Below are 13321 nucleotides of genomic sequence, written 5' to 3'. Positions count from 1 at the left end.
CTTGATGTATGTGTATGTGTGTACATATATTTGTTTTTCCTTCCCAGAAGTGTCATGTTCTCTTACGGAGAACCTTTTTAGTCTTAAAGAGAAGAAAGAACTCAGCCCTGACGGGATGAATCATATGTTTAATGACGTATGGCAGCTCAGCCTTCAGTGAGTTATGACTTTGTCTCAAAGGTCAATCTAGGATTTCATTTACTTCAAGGATTAATTGGAGAACATAATTCACATTGTTTTAGCTAAAATGTTTTCGGTTTTTTACCACCTTTATTTTTATGCTTCAGCACACCTTTATTTTACCTGCCTATCCAATAACTTCAGACTTCACAAGGCCTTCTTTTCTCCTCTCCTCACACTGGCCAAACAGGTTTAATTGGCTACGTGTCTGCTTCAGAGTGAGTCACTCCATGTCTGAAAGCACACTACAGCACCTATATGTTGCTCGGGGGCTGATTGAATTGTATAAACAGGATTAAGCTCAGCCGGAGTATGCCATCTCCCTTACATCAGCATTATAACCAAAGGTGCATGAATAGGCCTTTAGATTCTATGATGTGCTAGACAAGGATGTCATGGTACTTGTCTCATTCCTCCTTTTCTTTCCCTTGGGTGTGGGTTCTTTTAGCGTCATTAAGATTGGAGATGATAAAATGATTTCAGTAATTAAGTTTGTTTGAAATTGCACTCTGTAGCCCTGCATTTCTGCATGATGCAAAACAGAAACCAATGAATTTAACCTGTTCCACTTTGTATATCTGAATGACTGTCGTAAAGCAGAACAGGGCTGTCGGATCAAAGGGGAAATGGTACCATTGCTTTCCTCTTTGCATAGTTCCTGAATGGTGACGTAGATTAAAATGAGAGAGCACATGGGTATCTTCTTATTTGAATATGCTGTAATAAATCTGAGGCCTTTCATATGAAAATGTCCAGTTTTAGATTACCAACTTTGGGAATGTGTACTTCCAACTAATAATTTAAAAAAAAAATAACAGAACATACCTGAACTTAACTGTAAGCCTGTTAAGAAATAACCAGCAATTATTCATTATACTTGGCTATAATTACTCTAAATCCATTTGAAGACTAACTTAAGGTTCATGTACTATATACTGTATATAGAACAGTGCAACTTGTACTTTGCACTTTGTTGTAGATTTAATGCACTATAAACCAACTCTAGAATAGTGCTATACCCCTCACTATACCTTGCCATGGACCGCGAATGTAACTACAGTTCAATTGTGATGGTCTCTGCGGTACTACTATACAGTGTAAATGGTCTGTTGATTGGCACATGGCTGATATCTCTACCCTATTTCCTGTGATTCAATGACGGTAACTGTTAGTTGAGCTTTATCAGCTCTTAAGTCCAGCATGAGTTCATTTTCAGTTTTGATGCCAGACAATGCAGACAACTAAAATGCAAAGTGGCTGCACTTTGGTAGTACATGCATAGCAGCATTATCTAGTATAATTTAATAGGCCTGGGTCAAAGATGAGCCTAGCACTGGTGCAACATCCTATTTTCTTACAAATAGAAAATTTAAAAAAATGACTTACGAGTTTATTAAACTCTTATATCCACTAATTTAAGCCCATTCTTGGGGCTCCTATTCTAGCATACTTTTGATTCAGGCTGTTAGTATGGCACCTGTCAACCACAGAAAATTACAGCTATTAAGGGATTACCTTTGTTGGGCTCCTGGTGGGAGCCTGTGAAGGAAGGCTGGTGACGCACTGAAGAGGGAGGTCGCAGCCACCAGTGCATTCACCTTAAGGGGCTTGTTTCCATTCTTGGACAAAGACTTTGAAGAGATAATAAGTGTGGGGGATGACTGAGGGGAGAGGATTTAGATGAAAGTATGGGGGACAGTTTTCAGATGAGCAGCAGAAAGCTGTAAAGATGGCCGCCAAGTACATGCACATTTTGCAGCTGTGAGCGAGGAAATGAAAAGCACTAATCTATATTGGGTGGTTTATTTTTGCAATACAGATTAAAATGTCAGATTAATAAAAGGAGACTAGCAGTTGTCTGTGCTTTACATGTCTGTTATCACTCGTGGTGTTTTGCATGTGGAAGGAAAACTTGATTGGCTACTTCAATTTGAAGTACAGTCTATTGGACAGCTGACTTTACTTCCTGGCTTCCTCTAGTTGAGGAATGCAGGAACACTCAGTCAGCTGTCTGTAAGGACCACTTATCTTTATTTCCAATCCTGCAAAGCAATAGACTCCTTTATGAATCTCTGGAGGATACGCAGAGCAAAATGGCCACAGCAAGGACGGTGATTGGAAGTGACAAATTACAGCTGGTCCTCCTTATAGGGGAAAAATATGGGAGCAGTGTCTTATTGCTTTCTGTCTGTGCTGATTAGTATTATTGCGTGCATATACAAAACTGTGACACTGAGGTTTTCTGCCTTCCCCAAAAGTAAGATCACAAGATTTTGATAGAAATGCTTATCCTTTTTCTTTTTCTAATCTTATTTTTCTTTTCATTTTTTTAAAGCAGGGTTTAATTTACTTTTACTTAATATCTTTTAATCGGGTCAATAAAACAGTAAAATGCGTAAATTTCAATAACTTTAGGTAATACAGACCAATCAGTAGTTGCGAGCAGTTGTTTTTTTGTTTTGTGTTTTGTGTTTTTTTTTTTTTTTTTTTTTTGTTTTTTTTTTTTTTGTTTTTTTTAAAAACATTTTTTGATAGTGAAGTAGTTTGCGCAGCCAGAGGTTAGCTTAGCTCACGTTTTATGGATGAGTAAAGAAGGGCTGACTGCTGTTAAAGGTATTCACTTTTTGGGTGCTGCAGCTACTTCTCTCGGGAGAGAACAAACCCAAACAAAAGTTAAGACTGAGTCACTTACAGAGGTGCAGCTAAGATGTTGTTACTTCGAGTAAAGCTTGTTGAGGAATTAATTCCTAATTGTCTTCTCTCCTCCCCCACTGGTCTGTTTTCTAAATGTCAACACTAGCTCCTGTGTGTGCTTTTGTGCCTTGGGTCATGACTCAACAGTGTTTCTCCAGTTTGAGGCTCTGTAGCTGTGTAAAAGCATGTGTCATCAATGCTTTATATCAGACATCATTCAGACTAGTTAAGGAAAATGGTCTATTTAATGTTTACCTTAATAAGGAATTGTTACGGTTAAGTTAATTTTGACTGGTAGCATTATTTGTACAATTTTTATTATAGATGTTGCACTACTGATGTGAATTCTTTGAGTCCTTTTTTTAGTGGTGGCTATGGCAAAGGAAGTCAGTGGTTCAATCAGTGGATCAAGTGTACCTATCCATTTACCATTTGCCTCAGTATGTGTAGTGGACACCTTGTTTCATATCAGCCTTAATGCATGCATTAGCTACCTTATTGATTATAGCTTAGTTCGTTAAAAATAAAGAAAAACTGCACATGCTTTGGTCTATTAGGGAGTAAATTGTTTCCTGGAATAACAAAACAATTTGTGGTATTACCCATTCTGTATAACCTAAACTAAATGAAGGATATTTATGTTGAGATGTATTTACCTATACAAGCAGTATGTCGTTGAAATGAACAGGATATGGTATATGTGGTTTTGATTTTTTTAAATTATTTTTTTATGTTTATGTTTTTTGATCAGTTTTGCCAGTGCAGCTCCTGCGTAGGGACCACACAGTCCTTTGTGTTGACACAGAGGGGCACATAATTCTCCCATGATGATGGCATCAAACTAATAAACCTGTTGTACTAATGATGGGAGTTACAGCCTTGGTTGTTGTTGATCTCTTTAAATCAAAGTCCATTTGCAGCTTCAGGGACTCGGTGGGGCATTAAACCCTACGACATCATCATACACAAACGCTCATTCACACGGTCAGTAAGCTCAGGGAGGCCTCTGCAGGCACTCTGTAGCTCTGGTGCTGTAAACGGCCCAAATTTGGACAAGGATTCCAGCCAGATAGCAGTTTGCCCTGAACGTGAGGACGCCGTGTGTTCATGTGTCTGTTTCCCCTGTCCACACATTTGTTGCCATAGCAACTACAGGAGATGGCCTGGCTGTGTTCAAATATGAGTTTGAGGTTTGTTTGTTTTTTTTTTTTTTGTTTTTTTAATATATAAATTTCTTTAATATATTGCGCAAGTGGTAATTGTGGATTTCAAGTGTTTATCTCAAGTATTTACTACAATCATTTAACAGTTGAGCATTTTGTTAGGAAATCTACAGCTACATTTTTTATTTTTACTTTTTTGCACTCCAACTTCATGACTTTATTTATGACCCCTGCTTTACATGTCACCTCATGTTTGATGTGAGACATTATTTAACCTCAGGCCCTTTGTGTGCACTGAATGAAAAGTGCACTTTATACTCTTTTCTTCTGCTTTTATTAACTTCCTGATTTGGATTTCGACAGCTTCTTTTTCCTCTCTCAGCCTTTTGATAAATGAATTGTACACAATTTATAATATTTAGGTTATGGCCTAAAAAATCTATTATTTTGGTACTTAAACATGCCGAGAGAGCAAAAAAAGCAAAACAACTCCTTGGACCATACTTAAATGAGTTTGAAAAGGGGGAAACTTGAATGAATATACACAGCGACAGTAATAATTCAGTTAATATGTGTGTGTAACTGATGTTACTGTAAATGGGCAATAAGGAGGCAATAGTTTGAAATTTTCAGTTCCAGCTCTTAAGGATCTCAGATGTAAGGAAGAGATGCAAAATGAAGGAAGCAAGGAAGATGCATTAGCATAATGAAAATTACATGTGGTTGTGGATTTAAACACTCATGCTTCTAGCATGCACCCCTGGAAGGGCAGTGAACAAATGCGAGTTCTGAAATTCACAAGAAAACAAACAAAATGAGCAGTATTTTACTGCTTAGAAAACTCGTGAAAGCTATCATGGATGCAGAATAAAATTGGCAGGCCTTAAACAGTAGTTTCCCTTCTAATGAAAAGGAAATTCGGCTTTCAGAAATGTAAATTTCCTTTTCTACATAAAATGAGTACTTGACTAACAAATAGAAAATGCAAATTTGTTCCTATCATGGTGCAAGTTTGCCTTCATAATCTAAGCAAAGTCACTACACCTCCCACTTCATGAGTCAGAGGATCTTAAATTAATCTCCTCTGTGTTACTTTCATTTTAATTGTGTCATTTGGGTGGTTTAGTTTGGTGGGGCCTTCCAGAGAGAGGTTCAATATTATCACTGCTGTAGAAGCATCATACTGGTCTATGATGAACACTAACTGCAAAGCCGCTCATATAAATTCTAAAGCAGTCTTTGTGCTCCTGATCTTGTTTAGGGACACTCTGTAATATGTTCTTTGTCCTCCTATTTTAGTGGGTGGTCTCCTTGTGTGCTGCACAGTAATATGCTTCATTTGGAGTGTTTGTGGTCTTTTGATGTTCAGAGTCAAACTATATTTAGGATGGGTTTGTGCACAGTCTCCCTCTGGTATCTTCACCCAGCCTAGAAAGTCTGTTCTAAGCTCGGCCTCTGAGCGGAACAGAGTTCTTTTAATGTGAAATCCTTCTGGTTTTACTTGTTGGGTTCTCCAATTTCCCCTCACCCCAACTTGCATACCTGTTAAGGACATCCTCCCTCCTGTCTGTAAACAAGAAACAGGCATCCTGTCTGTCACCAGCACTAAAGAATGGCAAAACCCTAATGATTGGATTGAGTGCTGGCAATTAGAGGCATTAAATTTTCTTTCCACACAGATGTTGATTTGAAGAATTCTTCATCTTCTTAGTATTACAAACCCCTCATCATCAGTGGCACGCCAGTGGAGAGAGTGGACAGTTTCCGATACCTGGGTGTCCACATCACTCAGGACCTGTCATGGTCCTGTCACATCAACACCCTGGTTAAGAAAGCCCGTCAGCGTCTCTTCTTCCTCAGAAGACTTAGAGACTTCCATCTGCCACTGAAGGTGCTCAAGAACTTCTACTCCTGCACCATCGAGAGCGTCCTGACGTCAAACATCTGCACCTGGTTTGGGAACAGCACCAAGCAGGACAGACGAGATCTGCAAAGGGTGGTGCGCTCGGCAGAACGCATCATTCAATCAGAGCTCCCTGACCTGCTGTCCATCTACACCAAGCGGTGCAAGTCCAAAGCTAGGAAGATTATGATGGACCTCTCCCATCCCAACAATGGACTCTTCTCACTGTTGAGGTTTGGGAAGCGCTTCCGCTCCCTTAAGGCCAAAACAGAGAGAATGAGGAGGAGCTTCTTCCCCCAGGCTATTCGGGCCCTGAACCAGGTGTAGGACTGGACTCTCCCAAACACGTCACTATAAGACTGGACTCTCACACACGTCACCACACGCACCACCACACATTTCCTATAATTCCTATAATTTATAATCCTTATCTTTATAATCTCTTCTGCTATTTGCACATTCTTTACTGTAAATTCCTAAGTTAATTTGTAAATTTTTGTAGTAAATTGTAAATATTGTAAAACTTTTCTTCTGTCATTTAATGGTCGGGCATTGTACAGCTACAAGCATTTCACGTGTGTGTGTGTGTGTGTGTGTGTGTGTGTGTGTGTGTCAAATAAAATTTGAGTATGAAGAGAATGTACTTTGTGTTTGTGCATGTGTAGTTTTTGTGGTTTCAATTACTGAGACTTACTGATTTGTCACAATACTAAACTTTCTAACTTTAGACGCTGCAAAAACAGGGCTTTCAAAAAATTAAATGAATGCCTTTTTATTTTTTTTCTCAAGGCCCTGTTTATTTGTCATAAAAACAAGACTGACATGAAGGTGGTGATAGCACTGTAAGTGGGAGGAGGTGGGAATATGTGGGCACTGCAGTTTGTCAAGTTGAGGTTTAGAGCAACAAAGCACAGCTGGTGTCTCTGTATTATTACTGCAAATAATGATAATTAAATAGTTTATGCATTCAAAATCCAATTTTTTTTTTATTTATTTATTTTTTGACAGCTCTGTACTTGAAGATGTATAGCACAGCTAACCTTTTTTTTCAGGTTTTGCATTTCTACACTATATAACTCTCAGGATAAAGTAGCAGCAAATGTATGCACAGCACCCCAGTGCCTCTGTCAGCAGTACTATGCTATGTGGTATTTCTAGCACCCCTGCTATGTGCGAATGTTTTGAGAATGCTTCAGCTGCCAAAATCTCCCAGCAATGCACATGGCAACCAATCGGGGGTGTAATGCCCTTTCCATGAGAGATGCAACTAGAGCACAGGCCACCCCACTGACATAAGCACTCAAGCATGTGTGCATGTACCCAAGTGCACTTAGTTCAACACAGTCAAGAAGTTGTGGCCTTACTCGTTTTCTCCCCTGTCTCAGGCATGCATAGATGACAATGTCGACATGGTGACTTTCCTGGTGGAGCATGGAGCCTGCATCAACCAGCCTGATAACGAGGGCTGGATCCCACTCCACGCTGCAGCTTCCTGTGGATACCTAGACATAGCAGAGTGAGTATCAAGAGGCCCTTTTGGCGCTAGTATCTATTTCATCAGGTTTGATTTCTGCCGACTCATCCTCACTTCCTGTTTTGTTTTGTGCTGCAGATATTTTGTAACTGCTAAACTCCTCCCTGAACCTTTTGTGCAAAGTTTTCGTTAACATTTCTGGACTGTGAGGCACAAAGTGACTTTAGGGCTGGCCTAGCAGTTTTCTTATCATGCATCGTCTCTGTACAGCTGGATACAGCATGAGATAATATAAGTGATATCTGATTACGTTAACACCAAGAGCAAAAAAAATTCCCTGACAGTGTTTAGAGCAGTCTGAAACCAGAGCTTTTAGTTTGCATGATATACTTGTGCACATCCTCATCTCGTTACTGGAAACTGTGACAAGGTTTAATATGAGCATCAAATATTGTCCCAGAGTGTATATGTGACAGACGTTAAGGAAACTCAAAATGGGTTCACTTAACATTGCATGTGTGCCTTTCTGTTGTTATATCTGACACTGTGTTGACTAATATTTGGCAGTCCTTTAAGCTGATGGAGAGTTTTCTTTATCTGAGCTGCACCTGCAGACAAAGGGTATCATTTGCTGTACAGATTCAGGGGTTTTCCTCACTCAGGGGTTGAATACACCCATAAGCACATTGCATGTCAGTTGTTTGACTGAAACCTCTAAAGTGAACCAAAAATAAAATCATCTTTATTACAATGATTGTCATTTATTTATATTTTTTTTTAGTATTATTATTATTATTTTTGGCTCTGGTTAAAATCTCCTTGGGGGGTTGTTGACCCATGATGCCATTTCATAAGGTGTGCCAGAATCAAAATGCCAAGAACCAATCATAGCCTGTACAACAATTCTCACATTTGGACAGCAGCGGCAGCCCATCTGATAACTTGCACATTGTTATGAGTGTACATCTGTGATGTAATCAAATATGGAGAGATCAGGGTCACCTGCTGTATCTGGAATCAAGCTCTGAAGTTTCACTCAAGCATTTTCTTGCTCATAGTGTTTTTTTTCAACTGAGAAGACTGCCCATAGGGCAGAGATGTTATCATAGGATATTTAAACTAGCTAAAGGGGGCTGATGGAGCTCAGTCGTGCTCATTGTTCAGCTTATTGAGAGAGTGCTATGACCTGCTTTATTTGTGTTGCATTACAGGAACCTGGCTAAGAATGTATTCCTCACTGCTGGTGTTTTCCCAAAGTTTACAAACAGCCATCAGAGGAAAAACATCTTACATTAGCCATTTAACTGAACTGCCCAAATGGTCTTCTCAGAGCAGCAAAATCTGCATTCAGCTGGCCTGAACTTGACATCAGCACAGAAAACAAGAAGCTTTCTGTTGTCGCATTTTGAAGCAAAAGGTCAAGTGCCGATCCTCATACTGGTGACTAATGGAGACATCATGTCACGGAGAGAAACTCGACAACCTGATGTGGGCGGTGAGCTCTCAGTAGACCCATTTTAATCCCAGGATCTTCATTGACAACAGCGGGAACTGCAAAGCAGGGCTGGATCTGTCCCTAGAAGTGATCACAGCCTTCTAATTGTAGGCTTGGTTCAAAAGCTCCAGACCGCAAAGCCAGGAAAACTAGTAAAGCCAAGCTAAAATAGGCAGAATAGAAAGTGCAATCAAAAAGAGATAAAAACCTTGAAATGTAACTGTGTAGTAAGTCAGTAGTTGCTATTTCAGGGGGGTGGGAATTGGATTGTGCGTGTTTAAAGTCTAATGAGAAGGCCTTGAATTGTGCCGCAGTTTTAATTTGAGGCAGCTGAACTCAAGATGTAGACTGGTTAACATATTTTGAGTGACTATTGAGAGTAGTATTTAAAATGTAACAAAGTAGACATGAATGCAGTGTTAAATTGTGTTCTTTATAGAAGGTTTCATGGCCCAAACCTTGATCTTCCTGGAGAAACATATCTGCTTGAAGCGTGTCCTTTGAGATGATACTAGAGCTCAGAGATGCTGCTTATGTTGGGAGAAAGAAGAGGGAGGCGTACGGCCCAAAGAACACAGTCCCATCAGTGAAAAATGATGGTGGCAGTATTATACTGTGGGGATGCTTCAGTGCATCTCCAACTGGGAATCTTGTCGAGGTGTCTTCCAGCAGATCCGTTGCTCCTGGTGAAGAACTGCCTTCTCAGAATGGAAATGCTTCGTCATCATTGACCAGTTATTTTGCAGATTTAATTGTTACTACACATGGACTGGGGTTTTGCCACTCCTCGCCATCACTACTTTCTTAGCTTCTTAGGTGTGGTATGTTCAGTGTTTACATAGCCGGAAGAGGACCCAATACAGTTTAAACACACCATGATGTGAAGGTCATGACTGTCTAAACTGGAGACACAGGTTGTGGTGTAGCTATTGGCTAATGTTGGCACAGAACCAAGAAAAACATTGCACGTCTCATTTTGAACAGTTTACTCATTTGTTCAAGGAGGGCACTTTTGCCTTTAGCCTATTTTCAAACCCTTGAGAGCTAAAGTTGACCGCAACCTTTAATACAGCTGATACTTGCAGTTTAAAGATTGCTCTGAAAAATATTCTGTTGCCACTAGTTTAACTCTTTTTGTGGTGTTTTTTTGTTTGTTTTTGTGATGTTTTGTTTTGTAGGTATCTCATCAGCCAGGGTGCCAGTGTAGGAGTTGTAAACAGTGAGGGCGAGACGCCTCTGGACATTGCCGAAGAGGAGGCAATGGAGGAGCTCCTGCAGAATGAGATCAACCGGCAAGGTACAGTATTACAGTAATGTTGAACTTTGCTCTCCTAGTTTGTAGTAATATTATTTATGCAGAAGTGAACCCTTTTATATAGGTTTACAATAAGTCCTTTTGTTTTCGGTCTACAGTAGCTCTAATCTTACTATCCCACACCCCACGTAAATAAAACAAAAGCAAACAACCAAAACTGGATAATCTGCTTTTAGTGTCTCTTGGCAAATATTAATTATCTGGCACAGAGCTATAGAGATTAATTTAGCCCTTAGCAGGCCACTTGATAAGGCCTGAACAACTCTGTAGTCAATCTTTTGGGTTAGAGGACAAGGCTTTGCACCTCCTTTCACCACTGTTTTTAAGCAAAGTCAACATATGGTTTGTTAATAATAATGTCCATCAAAATTTGTGGCAGACTTTACACAGATGAGTTTTGTCTCCAGGTAAAAACTCCACCAGAATACCTGCACCTCCAGTCTCCAGCCATGACAAATAAATCAGCCAACAGTTTGTAGTGTTTCCGTGATTGTAGTGATTGATGGTGCAGCGCAGGACCCAAATGTGAAAGAAAGAAAGAAATGGAGACAGATGGGTGTTGAGCTTTTGGTTGCTGTAGTTTAGTGTCTGCACACTGTAAGTGCCTCATATTTGAGCACTGTTGTTTGTTCCAACTTAATCATGTGACATGCTGAAGGTAACATAGCAGCCAGGGGCCCCATTTGTATTCATTCATGCATGTATGAGTATGTTTTCAAATAGGATCTGAATTCTCACTGGGTGTCAGTCGCCCGCTGTTTTCCACTTGCCTGTTTGACTGAAAAACTTACATAATATAGAATTGTGATCCACTTGTGTTATGAGCACTCGTGATGATTCAAAAGCAAAACGTCAGGTGTTACTATTTTTGGTCGGGGCGCTCTTGATGAAAGGCCCTTCCCTGTGGTGAGGGGCCATGCACAGACGTGCTAACTGGCCTGAAGCCAGAGGGGGGTGCTCCTCGGCTTCACTAATAAAGCCTGGCTAGCTTGCTGTTCTCTTAGGTACACATTGTGGTTAAGGTGCATGAATATTATGTATTTTTATATTTTACTAAAGGTGGTGCTTGATCCAACTTAGAAAGGACTAACCTTTAAAGTTATTAAAGGAAGGTTTAGCATACATGTTAATAATACTGGTGGGTGTATTCTCAAGAAAATGTCTAAAATAAATCTGCCTATATACACCCTTCTTGATCCAGGGACTGAACTCATGCATGCTGTGGAGTAAATTTTTAGTCTTGGAGGACGTATGTAGTCTTGGACCACTTTAGTTAATAGTTTGCACTGAGGTTCAAAGTTGAAACCTTACACAGGTAGTCAGATTCTGCAAGTGCATAGAATTGCACAAATTTCAGGTGTTAAGTTGCCCCTATAACAGTCTGTTGATAAAAGGCTTTCTGAGCTGTCAATCTCTGTTCTCTTTAATTCAGGATTCAAATATTTGAGAGCTTGTTGCATCCAGTGATAATTGAACCTAGAGCACTGTTTGCGCCATATTATGTAATGTCAGGGGAGTTTGCGCCCACACAGTCCTCAGGTGTCTTGGCCAGTGGCTGCTGTCAGTTTTGATTTGCCCAATGGATGATGGATGCATTGCCTGGTTCATCCTCACACTGCTTCCCCCACAATCATTGCACATTTCAGTCTTTTTTTCTTCCTTTTTTTTTTTTTTTTTTTAAACCAGATTACTGAATACATTTTCAGTATGTGGATATTATGAATTTAATTATAAACACTGTCTTGCATAAAGTGCTTGCAAGATTAAAACTCAGCTGCAAAGTGAATTTGCAAAGCTGAAGGCAGCTGCAGACAATCCACAGCTCAGCCCTTTATGCTAGAGGTAGGGCGGGCAGCATTATGCAACCAGCTGTTGTGTAACGCTTCTGTATGTTTGTAATGTGATTTTTCTCCTCGCAAAGAGATGCCAGTCATGAGGTTAAACTTGTTAGCGATTGACCGTAGTTTCGCCTTTACAGGGACAACCCTTCCATGCTCTCCTTGACCCTGATTGGGCCAATGATTTACGTGCGCTGCCATCTTCCTTGTGTTCTCCATCAGCCACAGCAAGCAAGCTGCTGCCTGTCCTTGTAATGGACTGAAAGTGGACAGCCTCACAATTGATTGAAGGTCCTGTTAGCATAAGAAGGGAGGAATGTGGATTTAGCTGGCAGCAGCTTTTCTTCAGATGAAAATGTAGCCTGATTTCTTTTGACTTGTCTTTACTTGTTTACTTGTTGGGTTTTTGGTTGCTTCGGTGTGGGCTTCTGTAAAGTTTTTCTTTTTGGGTTCACCACACAAACTCTTGGTCAAGTGGTAACGGGGCAAAGTGGGACACGATGCCTTTTTTGGTGTAGTGGACTTTGTCTTTATCTTCTTTTTGCTCAGGTAGAAGATGTGCTGTTCCCTTGTAAAAACTCAAAGTTGAACTGCTGCCAACTCTTCCACTCGCCTCTTGTTCTGTAGTCCTACTTGGCCATTTTACTCCCTGCTTTTTATAGACACAGTGCCGGCTCCTTCCCTGGAGATTATGGGTGGTTGCTTCGCCTGACCTGTCCCAATTCCCAAGATTAACACAGTGGTTTTTGGACCTTTTTTTCTTTTCAGAAGGAATTTTTTTTTTTTTCAATCACTAATTAATAACTCCTGTTTTCTTCGTTTTCCATAAATAAGTCATACTTAATCAACTTGATTGAACTTCCCTGGTAGGCCATAGGACCACCATCAGTTCCCAAGCCTCAGTTGGTTCACCTCTTCATTGACCAAACCAACCTACTGAGGTTTAGATTTGTTCCAAACACTGGAAAAAGCAAAGTCTGATTAATGTTACCTTCTTGGTTCAGGACACTTCCAGGTAGATATTAAACGCACTCATAAAATTGCCTGGAAAGTTATGCACTGTTGTAGTGCGTTTTTCTTTTGACAATCAATGTTAAAGGGCTGATATTTATTTAAAGAGTAAAAACCGTGACAGCATTTTATTAGAACTGTCAGGTCAGAGAAGGACACAACGACAGTGAGTCAACAGGCCCAGTCTTTGTCCCAAAGCTGCTCTCTTTGACATAAAACTTTGAAATCCACTTTCTTCCTGTTTAGTT

At 40.1% G+C, this 13321-nt stretch overlaps 1 protein-coding gene across 13 annotated transcripts in view; it reads left to right on the top strand.

Annotated features, from left to right (window-relative positions):
* ppp1r12a (protein phosphatase 1, regulatory subunit 12A) overlaps positions 1–13321 on the top strand; it is a 62037-nt gene that overhangs the window by 21085 nt on the left and 27631 nt on the right. For all 13 annotated transcript variants that reach the window (XM_085385880.1, XM_085385879.1, XM_085385877.1 and 10 more), the window contains exons 2-3: positions 7326–7456; positions 10088–10206. In XM_085385880.1, the coding sequence (XP_085242006.1) occupies positions 7326–7456; positions 10088–10206 (250 nt within the window). The remainder of the gene's footprint in view (positions 1–7325; positions 7457–10087; positions 10207–13321) is intronic.

This window comes from Rhamphochromis longiceps, linkage group LG17 (genome assembly GCF_057381845.1).
Source record: "Rhamphochromis longiceps isolate RC_006_pf linkage group LG17, R_longiceps_female_GT1.1, whole genome shotgun sequence".
NCBI lineage: Eukaryota > Metazoa > Chordata > Actinopteri > Cichliformes > Cichlidae > Rhamphochromis > Rhamphochromis longiceps.
Note: the sequence above shows the minus strand (reverse complement) of the source record. Positions and strands in the feature narration are given on the sequence as shown.